The sequence below is a fragment of the Oculina patagonica genome, chromosome 6, assembly GCF_052425735.1.
Source record: "Oculina patagonica isolate OP01 chromosome 6, crgOcupat, whole genome shotgun sequence".
Taxonomy (NCBI): domain Eukaryota; kingdom Metazoa; phylum Cnidaria; class Anthozoa; order Scleractinia; family Oculinidae; genus Oculina; species Oculina patagonica.
The window spans coordinates 5,420,627-5,447,798 of record NC_135763.1 but is presented as its reverse complement, the minus strand read 5'-3'; the positions used below and the strand labels follow the sequence as shown (position 1 = coordinate 5,447,798).

The 27,172-nt window shown below is 37.1% G+C and overlaps 1 protein-coding gene across 3 annotated transcripts; it reads right to left on the bottom strand.

Annotated features, from left to right (window-relative positions):
• Positions 1-753: 753 nt before the first annotated feature.
• Positions 754-25,622, bottom strand: LOC144658470 (utrophin-like). Of its 3 annotated transcripts, none has more exons than XM_078518879.1 (17): positions 25,494-25,622; positions 14,791-14,852; positions 14,369-14,464; positions 13,734-13,811; positions 12,979-13,071; positions 9,468-9,565; positions 9,059-9,142; positions 8,546-8,661; positions 7,946-8,037; positions 7,340-7,452; positions 6,536-6,689; positions 5,926-6,107; positions 5,165-5,309; positions 4,512-4,823; positions 3,760-3,942; positions 2,880-3,026; positions 754-2,415 (listed from the first exon to the last, which is right to left on the bottom strand). In XM_078518879.1, the coding sequence occupies exons 1-17, from the start codon at positions 25,606-25,608 to the stop codon at positions 2,164-2,166; spliced, it is 2,322 nt and encodes a 773-aa protein (XP_078375005.1). In that variant the 5' UTR covers positions 25,609-25,622; the 3' UTR covers positions 754-2,163. The 3 variants fall into 3 exon arrangements, with proteins under 3 accessions (XP_078375005.1, XP_078375004.1, XP_078375006.1); XM_078518878.1 differs by lacking the exon at positions 25,494-25,622 and adding an exon at positions 18,573-18,797; XM_078518880.1 differs by lacking the exon at positions 25,494-25,622 and adding an exon at positions 16,584-16,758.
• Between the last annotated feature and the right edge of the window lie 1,550 nt (positions 25,623-27,172).

The following is a 27,172-nucleotide window of genomic DNA, read 5'->3' as shown; positions in this document are numbered from 1 at the left end:
CTTACCTCAAAGCGTTTCTAGAGTCCGGCTTGTTTTGCTAAATAATTTCCAATCAATTCCGGGCAGTTTACGGCAAAATAGTGGCGTATACAACTCCAAAGAAAAACAACAAATTTCAACGATTTTTTCTTCATCTGTCGCTTCCTTTGGCACTGTCTTACTTCCATTTAAGCAGGTAAAACGTTTCTGATAAAAAAAACTCGCTGCTTTAAAGCATCATTTAAACAACAAAAGAAGAGAATAGATGCGAAGGCGACGAAGTCGTTCAGCGAAATTCGACAAACAATTCGCACATCCGGGGTACCGGGCTTTTATAGTTTTCAGCTATGTTCTATTAAAAATAATGCCCGCTAGAATTCCATCGCGCGTATACAGCGGCTATATTCTAAACTCTGATAAAACATAGGTTTTTAGCCAATCAGAGCGCGCGTAGACTCCTATCTATATTATAAAATGACTTATATAAACGTACATAGACGAGACAACAAAAATTGCTTTCAGTTCAAACAAGAGAGGATAATGGGATATCCTCTCTTGGTTCAAATAACTCATTTTGCGTGAACGATTTCATGAAATTCTGCGGAGAATTCTGAACAACGCAGGTAGCTTTTAATTTGCATACTATACTCAGTATATGTGACAACAAAGTACCTTTCCAAGGTATTTTGAAACAGCTATGAAAGGTCTTTCTTAATTCACTAGGGGCAACTATAAAGCAACGCAATGATAAACGCAAGAAGTTATAAACAAAAAGGCAACAAAAGTCAGCTCAAAATTAAAGCATCCTTTATTTGGCCATTTAGTAAATTTATGAGAAAAGTTACCATTTCCCAAGGGCTATTATCATTGACACGTCCCTTGGATGAGGTAACAGACCATTGGCGATAGAGAACGCAACACCACACAATGGCTATACTGCTTCCCACATCTGTGTAGTGAATGTGATTTCTGACGCACTTATCCTTGGGCCAGCTTACCTTATACTTCTCCCATGAAAGAACATCTAAAGAAAACCGCTCATTTTCTTACCTTTATTTCTTCTAATAAACTGCCAGCGCCGTTATAGAACGTAACAGAGGAATTTGTTTTTCTTGACCATCTCCTTACAAAATACTGGTAAATTCATTACTGAACACAAATTGACGTGATCAGCATTTTACACTGGCATGGATTACAGATGAAACCGAATTATTTTTACCCTTTTAAACAATTATATACTTGAGCCATTTCCGAGTATAATTTATAATCCTCCCGTCACTAATCTAACTTGAAATATATGATTGAAAATTTATCTTTACAATTGCATCACTATCTATATTGGTGACGTCATAAAGTTGAATATGCCATTCTAGGTATTTCATTTTAGAGCTATATATATCAGCTTTTTCGCTCCTGTATTCACGGAAACCTAAATGAACGCTAATTCTAATTACCATAACTTTTTTCCCATATAAAACTAGCTCAAATTACTCCTTTGAACCATAACTCGTAAGAGCCAAACGAGAACGCCCAATTGAGCCAAACCGGAGCAAAAATAACAGGCTCACATTTTTAGTGGGTGTCAAATGGTAAATTTGAGACTTTACAAGACGGCGAGACTAATATCTTTCCGCGAACCTGAGACCTTTTTGACCTTGCAAAAGAAATTGACTCTGAGAATGCTTCCTAGAAAAATTCGAAACGATGAGGCCCCTGAAATTCTGTGGGACGTGCATATTTTGAAGAACCATTCACCACCCCTTCTCTTGATTGGAACGTTTTCGCTCGCGCACTGCACTGTTTGACTGTGCTTCAATGACACTCGATGAGGGTTCAACTCCTTCCAATTCTCGACAGCTCTTATCCCATATTGGCCCGAGCTCTAGACTCACTTACTATTTTGTTGTTCTGAACTATTTCGTATTTGCTTTTAAAAAGCTCTGAATTAAACTGTCTCGTAAGCTCCACTTAAGCTGCTAAGCATTTGACTCGATGATTTGATGATCTTTTCTTGCTTTTGTCTTAACAATTGTTACATGATCCTATTTACTACTTATCCACTATTGTACTAAAAAATTATGATCAAACCTTTTCTTATCTTATTATCATTTTTACCGAAATTGAAGGGGATCTGCCATAAAATTGCAAGTTAAAACTTTCTAATACAAAGTTCATGGATGTCCTCTATGAAAAAGTCTTAAACTTCCGTTTGATGATCCGGACAATACAGCAATCGTTTCCGTTTACATCTGGGTAACCCTTGTCATTGTAGCTCTCCAGGGCCGCGGTCACATCTTGCCAGCGGTCATTAAATTGTTGCAGTTCTCCTTTCACGGCTTTCTGTGACGGTCCATCAAGAATGTCACAGACATCTCCACCAAGACGATTGATGCGATCTACCTTGACTTGCATGGAAGGCTTTTCTTCTAATTTTATCTATAAAGTAAAAAGTATGTAGCATTATCTAACTCCACTTAGTCGACTACAAAGAACGCGTCGAACAAATACAAATATTCTACAATATTTGTACTCTACGAGAGCGGTTTAACAGTTTATTTGCACAGTGTCGTATTTTTATTTTCTTCTGATCGCACCATTGCGCAAAGCAAGTTTCATAGTCTTGTTTTAGAGAAAGACAAACCTTAAATATTAAACTGTGTAGTATCGCTGTGCATTTTATGCAAAGTACTGCAAGACTCATAAAACTAAACAGCGATACGCATTGCAACAAACTGTCTAATAAGATAGATTTATTCACTGTCTTATTCTAATGATGTCAACAGCACTGAATATTCGCTTCACAAGGCCTCTAAGAGTTTACAGAAAAGAAATAAAACACATAAGTGCATTCTTTATTATTCATATTTAAACTGCGCGGTGAATCAACACGTGGTACGTACCTCGGCTCTTTTCTTGAGGTTTTCTTGTTCCTCAGAAGGCATATCTTCTTTGTATTCTTTAATTATCCCCTGGCTATCATCGATCCACTGATTGACAGAATCCATCAGGTCATACATCTCTCTCATCTTATTTTGCGCATTAATCAACTGTACAAAGTGGGAAATAATGCTTTGAAAGCCTTTCATTGTAAAATTTTAAAATACCCAGTATATTATTGCAAAGATAGACCATACCACTTTAACCTGTCATGGTTTTAAGAAACAATACGGGGATCCTCTTCTCGAAAGAGGAACCCTTTTCAGGCTGTAAGTACATAAAAGGGAAGGGATTTTACGAGTTGGAGTATACAAAAGGTAGAGTAAAATGTCATTTAGTTATTACAAATGACCTTTCAAAATAATTGTGAATAGCCGGACCCACTGAACGGTCAATTCATTTAAGTATTTACTTTTTTAAATATTTAAAGGGTTATACTAGGTCGAAAAGGGTCCTGAAAGTGTAAGGGTTTGACCTCGGGGTGAAACCTCCCGGAATAAACTTTTTCGTGTACCTCTTCCCCCCGGGAGTTGTACTCACATGGGTAATCTTACTCCCGTGTAACGACACCTTTTCTTATGAACCTTGCGGTATACACTACTGATTAACAAATCGCGACACATACACACATTCACACACTTGCATAAGCATATGGCGGTGCATGACAATAATGACCTCACATTTCAAGTCTTCAAGCAAATTGAACTTTTTTAGTAGAACGGACTTACCCTGTCACTTTTCATCATCGATTGAGGGTTAGATCAACAAGGCAAGGTTACAACAACGCTTTATGTAAAATTGGCAAAATTTAGTATTATTTAAACACAAATTGTTCGCTCCAACCTTTTCCTTTTCATCAATGACTCGCTTGGCCACGTGGTTCCAGCAGTCGTCAAAGTCTTGTAACTGTGCTTCGATATCCTTTTTCGTTTCCTTGTCACGGCCAGACTCCTCAATAAGCTCTTCACCTAGCTTATGAAGTCTTTGCAATCTCTGCTCTTGTTCCTCGAGTTCCTTTTGAGTGGTCTATCAGTGAAAAGACAACTTAGTACATTAGAGAAATTGTGCTGAGAAAGGGCTCTTAGCCGAAACTTAAGTTACTTTTCGAAGGTTTCGTAAATTTCTTCATCATGCCTTTTATCCAGTTCCCTTTTTTGTCATTGAATGAGAGCATACAGCTTATTTACGTCTTATTGGAATGTCATATCTACAGAAAGTGAGATTTATGCCGAAAATGTGACGTCATATCTTCAGACATTAAAATGTAATCTGATAATAAAGACTCTTGCCCAAAAACACAACAGAATGCTTCCCACCAATAAAAACACGAAACGGTACTATAGTACAATATTTTTTAAGATGATGGGTTTTCTTTTCAAACTAAAATAACAAGATTTTGGCAATGTCTTGGTGTTGCGATCATCAGTGACGCAGAACAAAAGACATAAAAGACTATTTATGATACATATACCATCTGACAAAATGAGACCCAAATAAAACCAAAGATGTCCATCGCCAAGAAACAGTGTTTCCACTTTTGCTGAGATGGAAAAGTTTAGCAATTTATCAGTTTAGAAACATTTTAAAAGCGTTACCTCGAGGAGTTCCAGACTTTCTTTGACTTGTTCTTCGTCGGCAACATCAGTGTTTGCCACTTCCTTGAGTGTTTTTTCCTTCTGACCCAGCCAATTCAGTAAAATAAGCTCTTCATCTCGAAATTTCTGCCAGTCAATCATCGCTTTTGTCAACTTTTGATTTCGATCTTCGCTCCAGTTCCACGCTCCTGCCCAGCGGCTGTTAATGTCTTTGACTTTGGCACGGGTTTTATCATCCAATTCCGGGTCTGATAAATCAGTTGCCAGTACCGATGCTACCAAGGAAATGTCCCCAACCTCCTTCTGAAATTTCTATGGGAAAAATCATTTATTAGACATGTCTTTCGAACAAACTTTTCATTTGAAAGACGAATTTTCTGAGACTTTATTAAAGAATCGTGGAAAAATCACCATAATATTCCACATAAGGAAAAGGCTTGATTGTAACACCTTAATCACTTTCAAGGTTTGAGTTAAAAGTTAAAGAAAGGCACTTGAAGATGATATGATGTGCTTTCTTTTGCGACAAACTCGACTATTGCTGTATAATGTTTAGCTCATTACTTATCCTGGGCCTAAATTGTAATTTAAAATCGGTAGCTGATTATAACAAGGAATAACTGTAAGTATTTTAATTTGTTCTTATAAAATACCTGGTGGCCATCCAACTGCTTCTTAACAGACTCATAGTTAGTACCGATGTTGTTTTCTTTCTCCATCTTCCGTTCAGCCTTTGTCAACCAGTCGTTCATTCGAGACAACTGTTGCTTCAAAAGGACCGATCTTTCCAAAGCAAGCCTTCGGTAAAAAAAGATATTCACCTTTAAAAAATTGTGCTTGAAGTTCGTCCTGCAAATTTCTTTTTAGCCGTATTTCATCTAGTTTCAGCATTAACGTTCTAATCGCTTATAAGGTACTTGCATTGACTTTTTTTTATTTGTAAACGTTATCAAAACCCATAAAAGTTTATCAAAGCCATTCGCTTCGTTTAACTTTAATGACTCCATTTTTGGAGAAGTTTTAGCTTCGCTTTATAGTAAAACTTGTGATAAAAACGTTATAAGTAATTTATTGTCGTGTTATATGGAACAGTTCTTAGAACAATAAGTAATAACTGGTCCAAACCCCTGTTTTAATTTCCTCTTTTGCTGAGCAGCTGTAATAATTCTACGATTTGGAAAAGTGCACAATGGGTTCATTATGAGACGATTTTAAGTATAGATAATCTTGTGTTAAACTTATTATTGTTTATTCTATTTTTATGAACTGATGTAGGACTTGCCCGTCTGGAGGAGCTACATTTATATTGTTGAAAGAAAATCATCGGTGATAATTTTCCAGTCGTTGAGGTCAACAACAGGAAGATTTTGCTGTGATAATTTACACCAAAATTTAAGACAGATAAGACGCTTACTTTTCTTGATCTCTTTGAGATTGCTCAAGAAGATTTTGCATTCTTTTGTCGACGTTATCCATTCTGTCTTGAAAGTGTTCTTCTTCTCCTTTGTCAAAGTACCCTTCGCCTATCATGGCTCTACCCTCATTTAATACTTCGTATGTACGAGACTTCAGGGGCTCCAGATCCTTACGAAACTTCTGTTAATTAAACAAGAACATGAACCAACTGATTATAGAAGAAATATTTAAATTGCCTGAGAGAAAACTAATGGTGATCAACTTTGACTCCCTTTAAAGCGCTCCACTCCCCTACCTTTCCCGGCCTGCCCGTCATCTCCTCTCCCGCCTTTAATTTCTTGTACTTTCTTCTAGGTCCAGGAGGTTAGTAGCTTCCTCCTGGACCTACTAATAAAATTTTCAAACATTTTCATTTACAAATAAAAACTTATTAAATAATTTGGTAATTATGTTTTCAAATGATTAAAACAAAGCTTTCGCCGTTATTTAAAAACTTTTTTTAAGGGGGGAGGAGAGGAGGTAGGTGATTGGGGGAGGGCGACCAGAGTGACAACATTCCCAGAATTATGTGATTATTACCAGATAGACCTTCATAGCAAATCACTGACCTTTTGTTCTTCCAGCTGCTGTATCACTGTGTCTAAATCCACAGAATCTTTATCATCGTAGGCAGGTTTGTTGTGTTCCGCATCTGACAGGCCACTCTCCACTTCATTTAAATTCTTGTTGAGTTTAGCAACCGCTTGGTCATGCTCTGATTGACTGAAAAATCAAACCAATCAAATGTCAGAGAAGATTTCGAATAATGTGGTCACTTTATTACTGACCGCAAGGTGGCCTGCAATGAGTAATTGTTCAAGTTACTAAGTCGACTAAGTTAAAGTCATATTCATACAAAGCACACAAAAAACAGTTCAAAAATGTGATGGTGTGAGGGAGCTATTGCAAAGTCGATTTTTTATTATTTTTTTTTATTTTTTAATTGAGGTATTAAACAAAGAAATTTTAAAAGCATTCGAATATAGCGATTGCCATAATCGACTAATACTGCCAAGATATCCCGTTTTAGGTTTATGGGTACGGATAAATTGCTAGGTACCGCACACGTTGCCTTATAAAAATTAGGTATAAACCACCGTTTGTTCCGGAGAAAGGGGTAGTTTTCCCAGAAGCATAAACACATGCCTGCCGTTACCATAATATATGAAAAACATTGTATCCATCCTTTACGCATACATGGAAGTCGGGGTTTCTTAGAAGCTTGCGCACATGGGCCAATTTTGACATGCGTTTTACCACTTTCTTCTACTTTTTTATCTCAGTGTTTGAGTTAACCATGAGTTTACGAGTATATTTTATTGCACTTCCGGGCTCATTTTCCGCTCTTAAGCGACCAGTTATATGCATTTTACCTGAAGGCTGGTTTACCACTGTCCAGCTGGTCCCAGCTATCATTTAGCGCTCCCTCCACAGCTTCCATACTGTCAATAGTGATGACCTCCTCAGTCGGAGCTATTGAAGCCGCCTGAGAGAAAAAAAAAAACAAAGTAAAAATGGCATGACGTTCTTAACTCGTGCTTTTGTTCAATCGTGCGATACTCCGTAACAGTGTAAATTCACATGGCATGGCTTCAAAACGGTAGTGCTTTCCCTCCAGTAAATGTCAATGTATATAATGTAAATGTTGTTTATATTGGTCATGCACTTAGCTTTATATATCTTCGAGAAAGCTAGTTTACAGGTATGCCACGGAAACAGAGAAAACAAAGTTATATTTTAAATGAACATAACAAGGTTACAAATCCCAACTAACAGGAGGCAGACCAGTTGGCTATATACAAAGCGTGACTGAAGATTTGAACTTGGGACGACCAAGAACAAATCCAGCTAGTGGCAGGGTGGAGGGAACCTCCCGATTACAACACCAGCGCCCTAAATTAACCACACGGCCACTATGACTTCTGTGTGGAAGAGTGTCACCGTTCATGCAGTTAACTGCAGCTGGGGCAACTACATACCCGCTCTCTAGCCTTGTTTCCCTCCAGATAATTGTACAGCTCCGTTAAGTACATGATGATCAGCTTCTTGTCAGGTTTCTCGACATCAATATCTGTGAGGTAGCAAAACGGAAGAAACTATATGGTCACTTTCCAGCACTTGTTACACATGTAACTACACAAACTACACAGGGGCGCTAAAAAGACTACACAAGCGCCACCCACGCAAACTAACATGTAGTTTATATGTATTAAGAGTAATATATCTCCCGGTTGCTAAACCATTCCACGGTTTCACGATTTTGTGTCAATTTTATCTTGCGATTGTAGGAGGCAATCACATGAAACAAGACCGTATAAGAGTATATTATAATGGCCTAACTGCTTGCCGCTGATTATTACATTTGAGTCAGACCTGGCTACCTCGCTGATAAGAGCTACTGGGGAGTTATCCCAGTTATAAGTATGCGATATCATTAAAACGTGATCGTAATCGGTAAAGTTCACGGGTTGGAACGTCGGAAGTAGCACCGCGGGGTTAAAAATGGACACTATCCAATTATTTCATATTCCACGTTTATTCATGCACTGTTCAAAAAAAGCAAACAAACAAAAACAGACCTGAGGAGTCAAGATAGCGAGGAACTCCATAGTGCTTCTCTGCCATCTTGAAAGAGTTCTCCAGTCTCGCTCGAGTTGACGAGTTTTGCAAGGCGTCAAAGTCAAACAACTCAGGTCTACAAACAGTGTCATATATTCTGTTAATTACTTCTCTATAAATATGCGTAGATATAAGCTATTGACTCCCGTATGGTTGTCAACGTTAATTTAAAAGCGTGTAAAGGTTGAATTCGGGACTGGGTGAAAGGTAAAGTCTGCATACGAGCCTAGTGGCCTACTATCGGCAGGCAAGAGCTTATCCCGGTTTAAGCAGTGAAGTGATCGCGACTTGGAGTATTTCTACTCCCCCTGGATGGAACCCTAGTTCATCGCAGGGTTACCACCCAGCATTTAAGTCACCTGGGTGGAGAGAGACACTGTGAGAGAGACGTTTCTTGCGCTAACAGCGTATGGAATTTTAATTGCATTCGTAGTAATCAATATTAATATTATATTCTGCCAGTGATTTCGTACCTGTACGAGTGAATGAGAGCATTGAACGCCAGACCATTTCTCCAACTCGAAGAAAAATCTGAAATGGTGACATGATCTTCGTACCTGAAAACGAAAGTTTAAAACCGAACATGTAAGATCAGTAAAACAAAAAGAGAGGATACAAAAGGCACGAGTATTAAATACCCTTTGTACCAACATAAGAAACAAATGAAGAAACCGTTTGGAAGCCGCGGCAAACAATAGCGTTTACGTAATTACTTGCGAATTCTTTCAAATTTTCTTAACTGCTTAAGTAAAGGAAACAAAATACAATGATAGGTCATCACTGTGTTTACATTTATAGCCTCGTGCAAACAACTACAAGGCTTATCGCGGCAAGCGTTAGTATACTCAAAATTTTATAAAATGACATTTTTTGCTTTCTAACCCTTTCAGTCGTTCCTTGCACCAATCAAGCAGTTTCTTCTCGACGTTAAATGATTTGGCCGTCTCCTCTGTTATTGTTTCTTGCATAACCTCTTGGACCTATTATAAAGCGAAAACATTTTCATTTTTATGATAGTATAAATGATGTCACTCTTTCGTATCTGTGTACCTTATGTCTCCAGTACAATATAAACGCAATGTGCTCATTATACAGGGTGATTATACCACTCAGGATGCTTGTTACGAGAGCTGATTACTTTTTTCACCTCGAGTTTATATAAGCTTTATCATTGCACAGCTGTTTTCCAGCGTAATACCCAATTTTCTTTGTGACAGTCGAACCTTGTGACAGTCAAACGTAGTCATATTCATCGTAAAATTAGTCAATACGTAGAGGTAACATTTAGGGTTACTATACTATTATTACCAAAGCTTGATATCAGCAATTCGCCACTCGCATCTTGAAGTATATATATAGGTTATTCGCCAGCCGGGAGGTCCGTATTGGGAAAAGACCGAGGGCACAGTTTTTCCCAATACGGACCGACCAAGGCTGGTGAATAACGTTTTTATTTTTTTCCTACTTTATTTGTTTTTAAAAGAAACCTAGGAAGATTGTGTCACAAAATCTTTGTTTGTATACGCGCGTCATTTCAATGTTGTGTCGATCGACGGAATACCAAGAGTGTAAAATGCTGAATGTTTGTTATTTAATTCGGAATAAAATAGCCTCGCTTAAATGAACCGAACTAACAGAAAGGTTTAGCATATTAAATTGACACTGAAGAGATTCAACAACAAAAAATTGAAGTCGTTAAGGTGGCTCGATCGGATTTTTGAGCGACGATACCTTTCAACTTTGACCAACTTGTACGCCACCGTAAACAATACGACTGAAAATCGATCAGTACAGCTGTACTAAAGAAAGATGAAAGTTTCGAATGACATAAGTTTCATCGAAATCGGAGTAACCATAGCAACATAATGACGTCACCACCCATTTTACACGAGACCGATTTTCTTGTAATAGAGGGATAATTTTGAAAAAAGGCTTCTAGATCTTGGACTTGACATAGTTATCTCAACGTCTGCGAAATTTGAAAAATTTCTATGAGAGCGTTTTCAAGAAAATTTTGGATGAAGTTTTTAGGTGCTAAAATACAACAAAAACAAAACAGTCTTAAAACATTATTGAGAAAACGTTCACAAGGCCCGATCAAGTAACATTTTGGCCCTAAGTGAGTCTTGTGCTATCTAATTACCTTAGGAGAAAATCTTAGAGAAATCGTTTTATTTGATTTCTTGAAACATCGGCTTGAATATGAACTGGTATGAAGTGTTATTTCGCTCTTTTATCGAAAAAGGGCCTTCGCTTACTAAAATGATCGCAAAATAAAAAGCGCTCGATAGAATTTTTTTAAACTTGGCAGTCAAAAAGAAGAATAGGTATGTAATGAAATGTCTGATTTTCAAAATAATTGAAACATTTTAAGGCAGTTAATTTAAAGCCTTAATTCAGGTAAACATTGCGCTGTTTTTCACCCTACATCGGATCGCTGCCTCATTATCTGTCTCCATTGTCTCAAGCCGTGTGCATTTGCAAATTCCAGTAGATCATGAATCACTAATTATTTTTAACTGGAGATTTTTGTGACATTTCTGCCTTGGCCTTAAAACTGTTAGGAAACTGAAGATATTACAAGTGCTTTATTAGCCTATTCCTCGTTGTTATTGTATTTTGGCTTGTTAAATTAGCTTGTTTCTGTACAGTTTTCGAAAAAAAAAGCGGCTGTTATACATATTCAAGATGTGCTGAAATTTGCAAATGCACGCGGCTTGAGACAATGGAGACAGATAATGAGGCAGCGATCCGATGTAGGGTGAAAAACAGCGCAATGTTTACCTGAATTAAGGCTTTAAATTAACTGCCTTAAAATGTTTCAATTATTTTGAAAATCACACATTTCATTACATACTTATTCTTATTTTTGACTGCCAAGTTTAAAAAAATTCTATTGAGTGCTTTTTATTTTGCGATCATTTTAGTAAGCGAAGGCCCTTTTTCGATAAAAGAGCGAAATAACACTTCATACCAGTTCATATTCAAGCCGATGTTTCAAGAAATCAAATGAAACGATTTCTCTAAGATTTTCTCCCAAGGTAATTAGATAGTACAAGATTCACTTCAGGCCAAAATGTTACTCGATCGGGCCTTGTGAACGTTTTCTCAAGAATGTTTTAAGACTGCTTTGTTTTTGTTGTATTTAAGCACCTGAAAACTTCATCTAAAATTTTCTCGAAAACGCTCTCATAGAAATTTTTCAAATTTCGCAGACGTTGAGAAAACTATGTCAAGTCCAAGATCTAGAAGCCTTTTTTCAAAATTATCCCTATATTACAAGAAAATCGGTCTCGTGTAAAATGGGTGGTGACGTCATTATGTTGCTATGGTTACTCCGATTTCGATGAAACTTATGTCATTCGAAACTTTCATCTTTCTTTAGTACAGCTGTACTGATCGATTTTCAGTCGGATTGTTTACGGTGGCGTACAAGTTGCTCAAAGTTGAAAGGTATCGTCACTCAAAAATCCGATCGAGCCACCTTAAATATGGCATACATGTAAATGTATGCCATTTTAAATCGATTTCGGCTTCCCGATGAATGTTTTGAAAGGAACTGTGTTCGAAGGATAGTAATTCTCGGACTAAAAATTATTATCTGACTGAAAGACAGTTTCGGTACAGCTATACATACTTGTTTTTAACGAATTAATAAACTCTGCGTTGATTCCCAGCAGAACTTCTTTGTGATAAACAGTGCGAAAGTGAAACTGAATGAAATGCGTAGTTTGGACGTACGGCACAATATTGCGAGAATTATTTTGGCTGTTTTGCAATTAAGAATCTCATTTTCTTGAATGATAGCAACTAAAGTTTTGTTTTGGCAAAAAGTGGCCGATAAAAAGACAGTTTTTACTCAAAATTGAAGTTTAAAACCTGTGCAGCTTACCGTAATGGCGTGAAAATGATTGCGAAATGACAAACAACCACAAACTACGAAACTAGAACTCGATTTTGTCGATCAAGAAAAGAATACTTGCCTTTAGAAGAACTTCGAGGCCTTTAATTCCACTTCTATTTTGTCTTTTCACATTTACAGCGGTAGGTGAGCAGCTGTTTCGATTTTGCAGAGCAAATCTTTCATGTGTTCGTTCGTACAACGCTGCAAAATGATTTCGCGCGGAAAATTCACTCGACGATTCATCTCGCAACGGATACCGCCCGCTGTGAGCGGGCCGGATTGGAGAATACCGCCCGCTCCCGGAACCAATCAGATCGCAGGATTTGTAGAATACCGCCCGCTCACGAACAAAGAAAAAAATAAGTAACAATAAGAAACACAAATAACTTGTTTTCTATATGATGAGATACACTTATTACCTTTAACAACAGAAGTTGACTCTAATGCAATATCTAAACCTGTCGAAATTTTACACGTAATGCTACCCACTTGGAATCGGAGAATAATGCTCCACATGAGTCCAAGGATTGCACGTGGTTTTCCATCCACAATGTCGAATCCATTGATGCCCACCAGTTTTACCTTAAACATAATTGTAATATTTGTTTTTGTTGGGTTTGATACAATACGGTACTATAGCACGGTGTACAAGAATGTAATGCCAAACCAATACAACTGAAAACGCATGCATTATATTACTTAAAATTAATTCTTCTCCGATATGGTCATAGACTTCTTTGTCATATTTTGGTTAAAGAAATGCGATGGGAGTTAAAGCAGCGCGTACTTAGCTTGATTATTTTCTTTAGTCTTCCTCTACCGACGCTTGAATCCCTAGAGCGACGCACCTAAGAGTGTCTTAAGTGTTCTTGTTCCCGCTATAAGAATGCTTCATACTTGTGCATCGCAGGTTATCTCCAAGTATTTGGTGCGGTTGCTCTAACAAATTCCCGTTATATTTATTCTAACATAGCCATTTCGACAATAACACACCCAAAGATATTTCACAAAGGCTTGGACCCCGGTGAAGCACTTGGCATGAAATCCAGCACTCTATTAATTAAAAAACGGCCAACGCCCCTTCTTTACCCCTTTCGCCCATGAGGAACGATCTAAATTATGTAATGCAGTCATTTTTCCAATGCGCAAGTACTTATTATAAGAAAAGCTTGACAAAAACTGTGAAATTCTACACCACCTAAGGGACGAAATTAAAGGTAAGAACAACATCGATGATTTGGTACCTTCTGTTTTTCAAGCAATTCCATTGCATGTTCGACATTGTTCAGCTTATGGACACGCATGTTTCCTTTCTCCTTTTTCTGAAACGAGACAACAGCAAAAAGGGGCATTATATAACACAAGAGGTCAAGCCTACTTTCGTGCCAAGTACAGCCAGTCAGACGGGATCTAAACTACGTTTCTGTGCATAGCATGAAGATATATGTTATTCCCCCTGGACGGGATATTGGATCAATTTAGGCAAGTCTACCTCTTTCAATTTATCGGGTGTCCTAACAACTTGCTGGAGAGTGGCGCTGTGAAAGTAAAGTGCTTTGATCACGAAAAAAAAGACCAAACTGACCATTCGGCCAACGCGTTTACTTGAAGGCGAAAAAAAGTACTAGTATGGCGGTTTGACTGGCTGCGGGAGGTCAAAACCAAAGTGGACGAAAGTACCGTTCGTCCAACAAAAAGGAAAAACACACGACTATAAAGTAACCATTAAGCCGCCACGTTTCCTTGAGGGCGAAACAGAGTATGTGAAAGAGTAAAAGAGTTGTTAACTTGACAGATAATAGTAATAGTTTAGGTATCCAATCACAGCATATCAATCACACCAGATTATTAATCACACCAGATTAATGATCATATTTACCAATTTAGTGTTGAGAAGAACTTCCATCAAATTCAACAACATCTTTCCATCCATTAAGTCAACTACAATGTCTTTGATTTCATGAGGAGGGTCGTGCTGTGAGAAGAAATGTATCAGTTCCAATAAAACAGGTCTCAGGTTGTTCAAATTACAATAGAGGTTTCATTTTCCATTTCTAGTTTTATCTAATTATACTTTTTTGTTAATTATTAAAAAAGGAGAATATTTGAAGATTACATCGAATTTATTGGCAATAGCGCGAAAGACATAAAAATCCAATCAACAATATTGTTAATAAATGAGCTTAATTTATGGATGAACAATATAGATCTACTTTTTTATTCAAAGTGCGACAAAAAGTCGCAGAAGTAAGTAAGGCTAGATTATCTATTTCTCTGAACTTGGCAGTAAGACATCAGTACCTGAGAAAGTTTTGCATTCACCCATTTGGTGAATGTTTTTCTGTGCAAGGTTTCTCTCTCGCCTGTAATGAAATTAAAAAGGTAAACGTAAAGCACTTTATATACACGGTTTGTGTTTAGCTAGAACCTTGTGGGGCCGTGTAGTCCAACTTCCAACTAAATCCAACGGTAAATCCAACTTCTAAATAATAATATTAAGATATTAGAACATATGATCTAAGTTCATATGTTCTTACTCAGTGTTTGAATTGTTTGTTTTTGTAGAGGTGATTTTACTTTCTTTCATGTAAATGTAGAGTCTCCTTTTGTCTTTTTTCAGCTACTTTTAGATAAAGGATTAACGTACAATCAGCTGAGATTTAAACATCGGTTAGTGTCTGTTAGATCTACTCGCCATCCTTTGTCAATTCTTATCCAGTTCTTTTTCTTTTGTGGTTTAGCTGTATTCGTCCCTCAATTTCAACTGAATTCTTTAAATATTTTAGTGTCATAATATATACCAAGAAAAACAAAAGTAGTATAGCGTTCTTAAGTGCCCTTTTCATTAATACAAACTTAAAAAGGTACATCGGCATGAACTGAATTCATAACAGTTTAATTATCTCTGTAACTTCTTAGATACTAATATTTTCGGAGGATGAGATTTTGTTCATGAAAAATGCCAAGATATTGGTAGAACTGGGCTTAAAACTGAGTAGAATATTGTATTTTAAGATATTTATCAAAACATAATTTTGATCGTCTTTTGCAACAATTTTTGCTTCCACGTCACGTTTATTTAACTGAAACAGGATATCTTATTTTAAAACTATTTGCGTCACGTTAATTGATACTAATTTTCTTTTTCTTTCAACCAATCAAACAAAGATACAAAAATTAACTTTTTTTTATATTCGTCGCACCTGATTAAACAACTTTATAACTGGTTAATATTCGAACACAACTCGGGCAATATTTATCAAAACATTCTAAAGTCTTCCATCTTCGGAAGAAAAACAGAATCTTTATTATTATCACGTCTTCACTAATTAGCCTTTCTAAATTAAAAGAAATTGGCAATGTAAATCCGGTTCGTTAGCATAGCTGTGCATTAAATTCCTCGCATATCTTCTTGACAAAGTGTTTTGCAAACACTAAGAAAATTCAGTACCGTAGTTTCAGGTTTTCGTGTGTTGTGGTCGTGTTTCTTTCGCCGTAAACCATGAGGTTTAAAATGTCACTCTTGTTCATATTCTTACAAACATTTAATGCTGAATTCAAAAGAGAACAGAGTCGAAGCAATCGATGTCAAGTACTTTGGATCAACAAGGATAGTTGGAGTTTATTAAAGAGCTTCGTTGAACAATTAGTTATTCCGCCTTAACACCAAAACGTGACTCGTCGCGCATTTTAAGAAGTTGGTAAAAGTTGGCCCGTGCAGGATCAACCTTTCCCTATCGAAGCTCATTAATTTTACTTAAATGAGCTGATGTGGTGTAAATTAGGATTCACAAAGCAGATCGCTTGTATTATGCAAAGTCGCCGATTGTTTACAACTTGTAGAATTACGGGATTTAAACTGGGTTACACAGATTAATAGCATGTCCCAGCAACCCCATAACAGCTCCAGTTAATTAAAATCGCACCAAGCTTCGTCAGAAAAGTGAATAATGCAGTTGCAACTTTCCTACAAAGTTTGCTGTAATGTACAACAAAACTCACAAGCCTAAGAGAATTCAGTTGATCGAACGAGCATGCAAACTCAGTTGTAGTCTTCGTATACAGCGGGAAAATAAGTTCCAAAACATCCATACCTGAGCGATCCGAAATCATTCTCTTCATTTTAATGGAGTTTTGCCGAGCGGCTTCTGCCTCTTGGTCTGCCATATTTGATCCAAAGTTCCGGTTTTTCTAGATTACGGCTCGACCACCTCCACTCAATTAGCAGTTGACTGCTCAATTCAGTGGAGGTATGCAAATGTATATTCAAACTACTTAGACGCCAGTCGACAATGAAACCTCGAGGTCAACTAAATTTGAATAAAAATACTGATGCGTGAAGATGCGTTTTGTATTTTTCGTGAGATGTTGCATGTCTCTGTGTCATAACAACTAAACAAAATCTCGCTTCATCAAACCCACTGAAACGAGCAAAACCTTTTTGTTCTTTAAGAAGATATTGCAATAAAGCTCACGGTTGTGTTCCCCCAAAAAAAAGGTTGCGTCGGCCGCAAAATTATCTTTTAGGGGAGGTTTTTTTATGATTTTAAATACTGTTTTTAATTTTAATTTGTAATTGTGTAAGTTGCTCCTTTTGTATCTATTTATTGAAAATTGCTGTCGATAAGTTAATGTTAAGATCGTTCAATAGAAAATAAACACTGATTCAATAAATGCTATAAATTATTATCTTTACACGTGACTGGACTCCCACTCTGGTTTGACAACCACGCAACCACCTAGTCGTGTTTAAAAGACTTAAAAACCTGATCGTGACCGTCATGTCATATGCAAATGCTCTCACGTTTCTGGTCAGGAAAAACGTAAATAGTCCAGAGCCAAAACAACTTACAAAACCACAAGGGACTATCTGAACGAAGGCGAACGCGAGGAAGTGACCATGGGAGTGGGTAAAGAAAATTGTTTACTTTTTCCTGCCCCGCGCACGCTTAGCTGTAAAGATAAAAAAAAGTCGGCCGTGAACTGACTAGGCTGGAGAAAAGTCGTTTTTTTTATTATTATTGTTATTCTTTTCTTTGGTCCCCACGTAAGTTTCACGGAGGTTATCATATATAAATAAAGTCAACAGACCACCTGCTAAGGGAATTGAACTCCACTGACAGTAGAGCATCACATGTTCCACGACTGCACTCCTAGCATGAAAGACTCAGAGTCGTCGCTATGGAAACCATAGTGGTAGTTTTCTTCAGTTGTCCCTATTAATTCATTTACGTCAGCGATGTTCACTATGTTCACTGTTGATCACTCTGTCGGCAACAGTTATGTTAGCAATATTTTTAAATTCCTAAGAAAACGTTCGCATGAGAAGTGTAAATTTAATTTAATTTTCCCGATAACGCTTTCGTGATGTTGGCCTCTTTACACCTGATACTATAAACCATTTGAAAAATAAAAATAGTCTAACAATAAACTTTTCCTTTGTTGTGTTATTAATTACTCCCTAGCTGTTTTTGGTGTAGACGCTACAAGCTTAAGTTGCAGTCATTTCAGTTTAAGTTGACGAGAGACTTCAAAAACGGTTTTATTACTGTTATTTTTCCAATTTTGTTCAAAACGTAGATGGTTTGTTTTTTGATGAATAAATATTAAATACCGGTTTCCTTTTCAGTTGTATGTTTTATACATATTTATCAACAATGTATCGGCATAAATCACGTTATAGAACAATTCTTTGTAAACACCGATCCAAATTGAGGTCTTGTTTTATTCCGAACACCGCTTCTTTTTACTTCACTTAAACGGCATATAGAACACACTAAAAATTATTATCATGACTTTTCGCCAGGATGTTGGTGCAGATCTAGACAGACATAGCGTGCTGCATAAAAACTCCAAGTGAGACATTATTAGCATTTTCCCTGATCAAGAGGGAAGCATGCCCAACGACTTCCTCTTGAACAAAATTATTTATTCTAAGTTGTGTACATGACAATATCGAGGCAATAAAATTACTCCTACTATTTCAACTGAAACAGCGTTGCCTGTCATGTTTTGGCAAGTCGTTTGTGCATGAGAGAAGAGACAATGTTTACTACATATTATTAGAAGGGCCGCGTACTCACTGGCTAACTGAGTGAATCGCTCCGTGTGGCGCACAACCCGATTAACATCCTTCACTGCTTTCTGAAACCTCCTGAGGGACGGCCTGCGAACATCATCTGAAGTTTTAGCTGCCATCTTTAAATGCAAACGCGGGTAGCTAAAATCGATGCCTGAATCACGAATTCTTCTTTCAGTACGTAGTAACTTTAAATTCGCTTTCACTCGAATTTATGCAAGACGCGTGACTTGAAAAGGGTATGATAATGTCATATTTGTAGCAGCAGCCCGTTCTCTAGAAACCGTTTCCTCATCTACATCCCAATAAAGACATTAAGACGGATTCGTTGAAAATTCGAGCAATAAGTACAAAATAGTATTTTTGAATACAATTTTAAAAACATCACACTGAAATTCATTTTTCTTATTGACTTCGCGATTGTAAAAAATACTAAAGCATTCTCGAGAAAGTTAAAGCCAAACCTCGCAAAATTGGTTAAAACGCGCGTTATTTTGTTGTGAAATGTTGATAACTTCAAATCTTGTTTTCTCTCGCGGGGTAGGGTTGAGTACTTTCGATAAATTTTTATCATGCTGTTATCATGCTATGAGATCTTTTGGTAACTATAAATTTGTCTTTTAATATTGCTCCGGGATGTTCGGCAAAAACCATCTTGAATTTTTTCATTCTGAATGCGACATTAGTGCGGAGTATTTGATGCACCTCAATACAATATCCCCACCTATCTGATTTACAATGAAGAATTTTTAGGAGAAATTCCGTGTTCGTGATTTCAGATTTTAAAAGAGTCCAGTAGAATTTAGAATGGATCTGCGGCTAGGGTTGGTAAAATGAAACGACAAAACAAACACCATCTTAATTAATTTAACATCAAAAACAACTTTGACTTGGTATCGTCTTCCTCAATCATTATTTAAAATAAAATAAATCAAACATCCCGAGTAGGCTCATTCGTCGTATAAATAACAGCGAACTTGTATTTATTATGCATTTATTTAAATTTGTACTTATTATATGAAAATCTAAAATTAACTTCCTTTCAAAAACGTCACATGATACTCAGAGAATTGCGCTCACTCGTAAGATATCGATTTGAACACAAGAAGATAAATCTCATACCTCCAAGCAACCATGTATTATTTTATTTTATAAACCTACTTATAACGAGGTTTTTGACGATTTTCCGAAGATCTTTGACCATTTTTAGAAGATGTCGTGAGTTTTTCAAATTGTTGTCCGAAGGTCATACGAATGTTTCCGAACATTTTCCAAATTTTTACAAAACTTTCCGAAGATTGGCGAACACTACCGAAGATTTCCGAGGAAGATCCGAAGATCTTTCGACTTAATATCGATAAACTTTCGCTCATTCACCATTGAAACATGGCAAACTTGTCGGCACGTGATTGATGATAGCAAGCCCACGTAGAAAAATTTCGTGGTTTTACACACGTCGAGAAACTGTTTTTCTCAGTGGTCAAATTCGTTTAAATATATAAAATAACCTCTTAAAACAGTGAAAAAAATATTTAAATAACACACCAAAATGCAAAAGAAGGTACGGATGGCTAAAAGTGTCGAAGATTGAAACGGATTGCGATATGGGTTTTTGAAATATGGTCCGGCGGAACAGTTTTCAAAGTTAATCTTGTCTGCTTGTGACTTTAAATTATAACGCCTGGGAGACACATTTGGCTGCAAAGAATCTATGGTTTTGTCATTTAGAATCATAGAATTAATTTCTTTGCCAAAATTAAGTTTCATAGCGAATATTTGACAAAATTAAATAACAAAAAATTAGCTTAGCCGTGACACAGTCCCTTTAACCATAGACTTCAAACTGTAACTTCGCGCACAAAACATGCCATAAACTACGTAACGAGTTATTTTCGATTCGTTATGCTAGTACGGTCATTCGTACATTTTAAATAGTTGCTTTTAACAAGATCTTTGAATTAGAAGTGGCCACCAGTAGATCAGATTTAACACTGAAGATTTTTGTGGTCAGAGAAAGGGGACAGTCGTGATCGTCTTGAAACGGACAGTATATGTTAGAAGAGCTTAAGTTTCTTGGAACTTTTGGAAGTCTTTATATGATGTCCGCTGGTTAATTATATTTAAAAGATCTAAGTTACTTACACGCTGACTGCTTTCTTTGTTCTGTGTGACGCGCTGCAAGACTAACCACTTTAGCGGTCTTTACAAGACTTCTCAGAAAAGGCTGATTAGTGTCGTCTTTTTTCTCAGTTTCCATGTTTAACGGAAAGGCAATGAATGACCGAGAATTGGATTGTCAAAAACTGAGTGTTTTGGACTTGCCTTTAGATGTATTCATGCACAACACTCAATTACTTTAGAGTCCCGACAAAAGCATCATAGTTGTAGCGGCGAACCGTTCTCTAGAAACCGTTAACTTTTTTACACCCGCGGTCGGCTTATATAATCTTCATACTGGTTTCCATACATTTCTTTAGAAAGTTGCGAGAATTTGCTAAAAAATCCAAGTAATGCTCCGAGTTCATCATTCTTGTTTCATTTTCGTTACTTGCCTGCCTTGCAATAGATTGAGATTTAGGAAATAAAACAAATGTAAGACGAAACGGTAAACGCACGTTGTTGCTCTTCTTCTGCAGTTTTTTAATTTTTTTATTTGTTTGTTTACCATCGCCCTCCTTTTGTACAGTTGATAAGATAGTTCTTTCATGAGTTCATTTTAATGAAAAAGGAAGCTTCCTTATTTGACATTAAGAGCTGTAAACACATCAATCATTGCACTCCAAGCTCTTGCAAACCTTGCGCGGCACCATGACAGCTGACCGAAGTCAAAACATTTAGGCAATGGAGTTAAGGAAACAGTAATTCCTCTAGAGTGAGATACAGAGAAAGAGAAAATCGTGTATATAAAACTCTCTACAATTTGTATCCCTTAAGTTTGATTTAAACCCATTCCATATATAGGCACCGTCAGTTACATTTGGTTAGATACTCAATTTACTACTTAAGAGATGCGAATACAAACGCTGTTTAAATCGATAGACAGCGGCTCGTGCCATCCTGGTTGAAATGCACGTATAGCAAATGATTTGTCCTAGATCTGCATCTGGACAGATCTAGAACTCGCAAATTGCTAAATTGTGGGGGAGACCCCAGCCAGAACACTTCAAATTTAAACGTAAAAAACGATAAACATTTAATAGGAAAAGCATATTTTAAGCCACAATTATCATGTTAATTTGTCCCCCACTTTTTCAGAGATCTTTGTATGGCTTGTATGGTTTTCTTACACCTATCAAACTCATCAGTATTTGTCATATTTCATGCTGTTGTAATAATTCTAATTACGTAAGCCGTTATTCTGTTCAGGGCCATTACTTTGTCTATAAGCTTAACATTTAACCAACATTGTGACTATACGCTCTTTCTAGCGTGAAATTTACGAAAGATTCGTTGAAATCAGTTTGCTTCTATAACATTGCAAATTTAAAAGTGCCATTTCCCGAACGCCTTGTTTCATGACCATTTTTCTTCCTGGGGAAAACCAAAGCATCTCATCGTTCTCTCTTTGTAATATGTCAACGTTTTGCCATATACGTTCAGTGCTAAAAGGAGCCGCCGATGTTTAAAGGAAATTACTGAGTTCCCTTTGCCTCTGTTGCAAAGCGCATCCTGGTGCAGAGCCTTTCATACGAAAATGAGCTTAATTCACATGTTTAACGCATTTTCGTGCAATTCATAGGTTTTTCGCCAGGTCTCGTTTTTAGAAACGAGAGTAAAAGGTAACTCTAAAAGGCCTACAGTGGAAACGGTTTTTGTGTTAGAGGTGAACAAATAATATAAGGGGTAGTTTGAAGAGTAAAATCAATATATTACAGGAAAAATATCTTTAAAAAAATTTACAGCAGCAATTTTTGTTTTGTTTGCAGTACACCGCACACAGTAAGACAATTGCACACGCACCATTCCGTTCATTCCTCCATTGTTCATAGAGTTTCATTACCCATGATGCCCAAGTCTTGCGGCTGGCATTATCCGACGTCAGACTTGCCTCAACCTTTTTACACTCCAAAGGTGTCATTGGTTCTCAAAATTCATTTCTAGTAGAAAACGAAAGAAATTTTATTATGCAGAAAAAAGGAAAGAATGACAAAATTACCATGGAGCTTCGGAAAACGTTTCGAGTCCTATGACAATAGTGTCTGCTTTTTTGTTTGTTAATGTTTGTTTGCTTGTTGTTGTTTTTTCTTGTATTTGCATTATTTAATTTATTTACTCTACATTTTTTATTTTTTTGTTTATATCAAACATTTGCTAAATGTCTGATGCATTTCAGTCAAATTTTTCCTTTTTTTCCTTTGTTCTGGATCTTATTTCTCTCGGCAGAGGATTCTGAAGACTTTCATCGTTGCCGTTAATGTTTCAAGACCTACGACTGGTCCGGTTTCTTTCCTCTGCAACTTCTTGTCACTTTCCCTTTGGGCATCTTTCAATTTTCGCCTACATTTTAACTAGCTCCAGGCTCTTTTTTGCTTTAACCCGCTGCCATTTGCTAATTTTTACCAAAACCTTGGAGCTTGAAACATGCTATACTACTGACACTACATTATCAAGTATTGAGGACATTCGACATTCTTTTTTTTCTCTGGGTGGCTTTTAACCAAGCTCTGTTCAATAAAGGTGCATTCACTATCCACTTCAAACATTCAGTATCCACTTCAAATTCGAGAAAGGTAGAATGATTAGAACTAGAAAGCAGCTACTACACGTGCTGAATACTTATAACATGGCGACATAACAAGTTCGCGAATTTGCACGTTTTCTCTCTCTTGAAACATGTAGAAACAAGGTACTTCCAGCCACGCTGAATTTTATCAGAATTTTCAAAACTCAAAGACATGCGACAGAAAAAGTGAAGCTGCAGAAATAGGCCTCTTGATAGAAAAACAAAATCTTCACGTGCAAAAATACAAACTTGTACATTTCCTCTAGGCAAATATGGCAAATTCAAGTGAATACCCAGACTACCTTTCCGTCTTGTCCATGTCGCGTGCACTTTGTGCTTTTTTCCGACAACAGTTCTCGAATTAGCTGTATATCAACTTCCGTTGTATATCTACTTTTCACTATTAACAAGTTTGGTCTGCTGGAAAGGAATGCCAGAAAATTAGGTTAAAACAATAAGCTCCAAAATAAGTTTCAACAAGACGAGATGGAGATCGAAAAAAAAATAACTTTGCCCTTATATTTTGGTAAATTTCAATCTGTAAACCGAGTCAATTTTTTCCGTAAGAATACAGTTGTAAAGAATTTAGAATAGCAATCTATTGCCAAGGTCAGTACACGTTTTGCTAAACAAAAGAAAAATATCAATTTTCGCAAAAAAGGAAATAAACACATTTTTGCATAAAAACAATTCTAATTGTACTTCCGAAAATGCCTATTTATAAGAACACAGTTCTCTAAGTGAAAATTTAAATGTTATGTGTGTTCAACAACAATGGGAATATGCGCGCGGCTAGAGTTGGTCTGATACAGAGAGAGACTGCATTGAAAAATATCTACAAATTGTATTGGCCTCAGTTCAGTATTTTTAAACCAATTTTTGTCGGCCATATTAAATTACCAGTTCCTGTATATGCAAGTTCCCATTTCTTAATTGAAGATGCGTTTCTACGATATGCAACCATAAAAGTAAAAATGCTCAAATGCGTGAGTGGCCGTGAACTCAGTTAAATTCAATGACGCAAACACAAAAACAGGAAAAGTTTGGAACTAGAGGAAGTCATTCCATGTTACGAGAAAGACCCCTGTTTAAACTGCTTCATCGGAAATATGCGCGTATACGTACTGTCTTAGTATGCGTACAGCCTGTCAGAGCAGAATTTTGAAGGGTTTATTACCTTAAATGTATGTTAACAAAAACATAAAGATACCGGTTAGAATTTAAAAGCCCTAAATTTATCTCAAGGACATTTTACATCTTTAAATTTGTTCATGCTTAGCTCTCCATTTTCTCACTCCGCAACTATCCTCCTTGTGAACAAAATTAACTACATCTACTCTTTATCAGTTGCACGTCAATAATTTAGCTTAGTACCATCGGTAAATAAGTCTGTAGACCGGTTCAGTGAGACAAAGCACGAGGGAGCACGATTGTGAGCGCCGGCAGCAACGCTGGAACGACAAAAAACGATTAATCTCTCCCGTTTTGCGCTCGTCGCTCTGTCCTGCTAAGCAAGATCTGTACATGTTCTGTAGGCTATCCACAAGTAAAAGCTACCGCCAGCTGCACTCAGTTAAATCTTTATAAGCAAAACGAAGTAGCTATAGACAATATGGATGTGGATGCCAGAGGATTTTTAAAATTACATTTATGCCTCTCGAAAAAAGCATTTCAAAAACTGTGATCATTCTCGACATTTTCGTCCTATTGTGGTTAAAAATGCAGGCATGGGCACACGCGCAACTTCGATTCGAATTCTTCTTAAACCCATTTGTGATGCATAGCACGGAAACAAAAGATAACATAGAGCTAAAGGCAAAAAATAAAGTTACTGCTCAGGGGTTAGTTTGATTTGAAAAAATCCCCATTTTATACAAGGTTCCTTCCGTTTTACTCGTTGGAATTAAGCGTGTTCAATGATGTAGTTTTAAAAAAGAGCGAGATAAAAAACCTATTCTCTTATCAGAAAAAAAAAAACTTTTGCTTTCATTAATTTTATTCGCGAATTTATAGTGTAGCTTAGCATCATCAAAACAACATGTACAGTACGAAGGTAGTAGACGTTTGCAGAATGTTGAAATGCACAGAAACACCTGTTTAAAAATTACGTGAACATTTGAAGGAATACAGAATGTTCTACCGTTCCGTAATACTGGTTGCCTGATAGAACACGTGTTTAGAACTGATGGTCGTTTAACTTACCTTTTGGTAAAATGTCGCTTCTGTATTTCTGTAAGTGAATGGTGATTTCCATTTTTTCTTTAGCTCCATGGCCATGAATGATCTCTCTGTGAACTGACGTTTCACTCGTCATCATGCAGGTGTGATCTAAACACAAACCAGTGAGTGGCGCAAATGGAAACAAGCGGAAATGCAGTTCTACTTTAGGTTAGTGTTGAAAGAACTGTCAATCTTTCATCCTCGAAATACATGGATAATATTTTTGCAGTGATGCGGTTGCCATAGGCTGGAGGAACAAAGACCGGACTCGAGTAGGCGGCGGAAATCGAGCCTACGGTTGCCATAGAATTTGAAATTTTATTAAATACGAATTTCTCATGCAATCTGAGGGATGTCAAATAATCTTTGCGAGCTTTTGCGAGCATGCGAGCACAGCGCTTTTCTTTGCGAGCACGAGCATTGACAAAAGTTAGCATTGCGAGCAACGAGAACTTTCAAAAAAGCTACCTGCTTTAAAACCCGAGCATCGAGTACTTAAAAAATTATGCGGCCACCAGCAAACGAGCACCCACTAAAATATTGCAAGCATTCCGAGTAGAATCGTAATTTTGCGAGCACTGTAAAAAGTGATGAACCATTCACGACCCCTTATCTATACCGGAGGTTAATGGGAAGCTTATTCTACACGGCAAGTAACTAGGAACGTGTGCAAGTAAGCAAGTAACCTCAAACGAAACTCTAGACGCTCTTTAAGGTGTATCCTCGGTTCAAAAGCTTCTATCTGACAATTTTTATTCTCAATGGGTAGAGGCTGTTTAGAGAAACTTCTTAATTACCCCGGGGGGGGGGGACTCACATATGAAAGTGACGGGGATGCTCGTCGTCTCGCTTAGGGGTGTAATTTCGGAGTTTTGGTCTCGCTTAGGGTGTTCCGGGAAAAATGGCAATATGTTTAGCCATAATGGTCTCGCTTAGGGTTACACACGCAGAAATATACAAATATCAATTATATTTTTAGTTTTTTGGTATCTTTTAGGGGTCAAGAAAAGGTTGAGCCACACCCGGATTGGTCTCTTTTAGGGGTTCTTTTCAAAATTTCCGACGAGCATCCCCGTCCCTTTCATATGGGAGTCCCCCCCCCCCCGGGTTAATTACCAGGTCCCGGTCGTTCAAAGGATGTACAACGCTATGCTTCATGGGTAAATCACTCTCCAAATGACAAAGTATTTGTTTTGTCAACCATTTCCACTGGATGCGATTTATCCAGTGGATAGAGAAATATCCACCGTTGAAAACGACTGGGACCAAAGGCGAGCACTCTTTGAAAAAAATTAAAAAGCGACAAAATAATTATTATTAGCCTTCAAACATCCCTATATTGCTACTACTCGAGAAATATATATATATATCCGTTTATGGAGATTAAAAGCTCCCTTCTACAGCTGACAGTCGTTTTTTCAATCGTCGTCTTAATTATTGAAATGCTTAGGTGATAAATTTATCGCTCTTATTTTTTTCGAGCAATTATCTGATAAAGGTTTTCAGCAAAGGAGATATCGAGTCTGGGCCTGCTTTCTTTGCTTCAAGTCGTCATCAAGTACAGTGAACATTATATTGCCACGGAAGAAGAAACATGCTGGCGTTCCTATTAAATGGCGGTTTCACGCAAAACGTTCAAAACAATTAAAACTTGAGGAGAG

Bases quoted from the DNA above. Each gene is read 5' to 3' on its own strand.
- LOC144658470 (XM_078518879.1), bottom strand. From the start codon at position 25,608: ATGATGACGAGTGAAACGTCAGTTCACAGAGAGATCATTCATGGCCAT. The intron at 7,453-7,945 runs GTATGTAGTTGC...TTTTTCTCTCAG, and splicing joins GAAACAAGGCTAGAGAGCGG to GCGGCTTCAATAGCTCCGAC. The intron at 3,027-3,759 runs GTTGGAGCGAAC...CACTTTGTACAG, and splicing joins TCATTGATGAAAAGGAAAAG to TTGATTAATGCGCAAAATAA.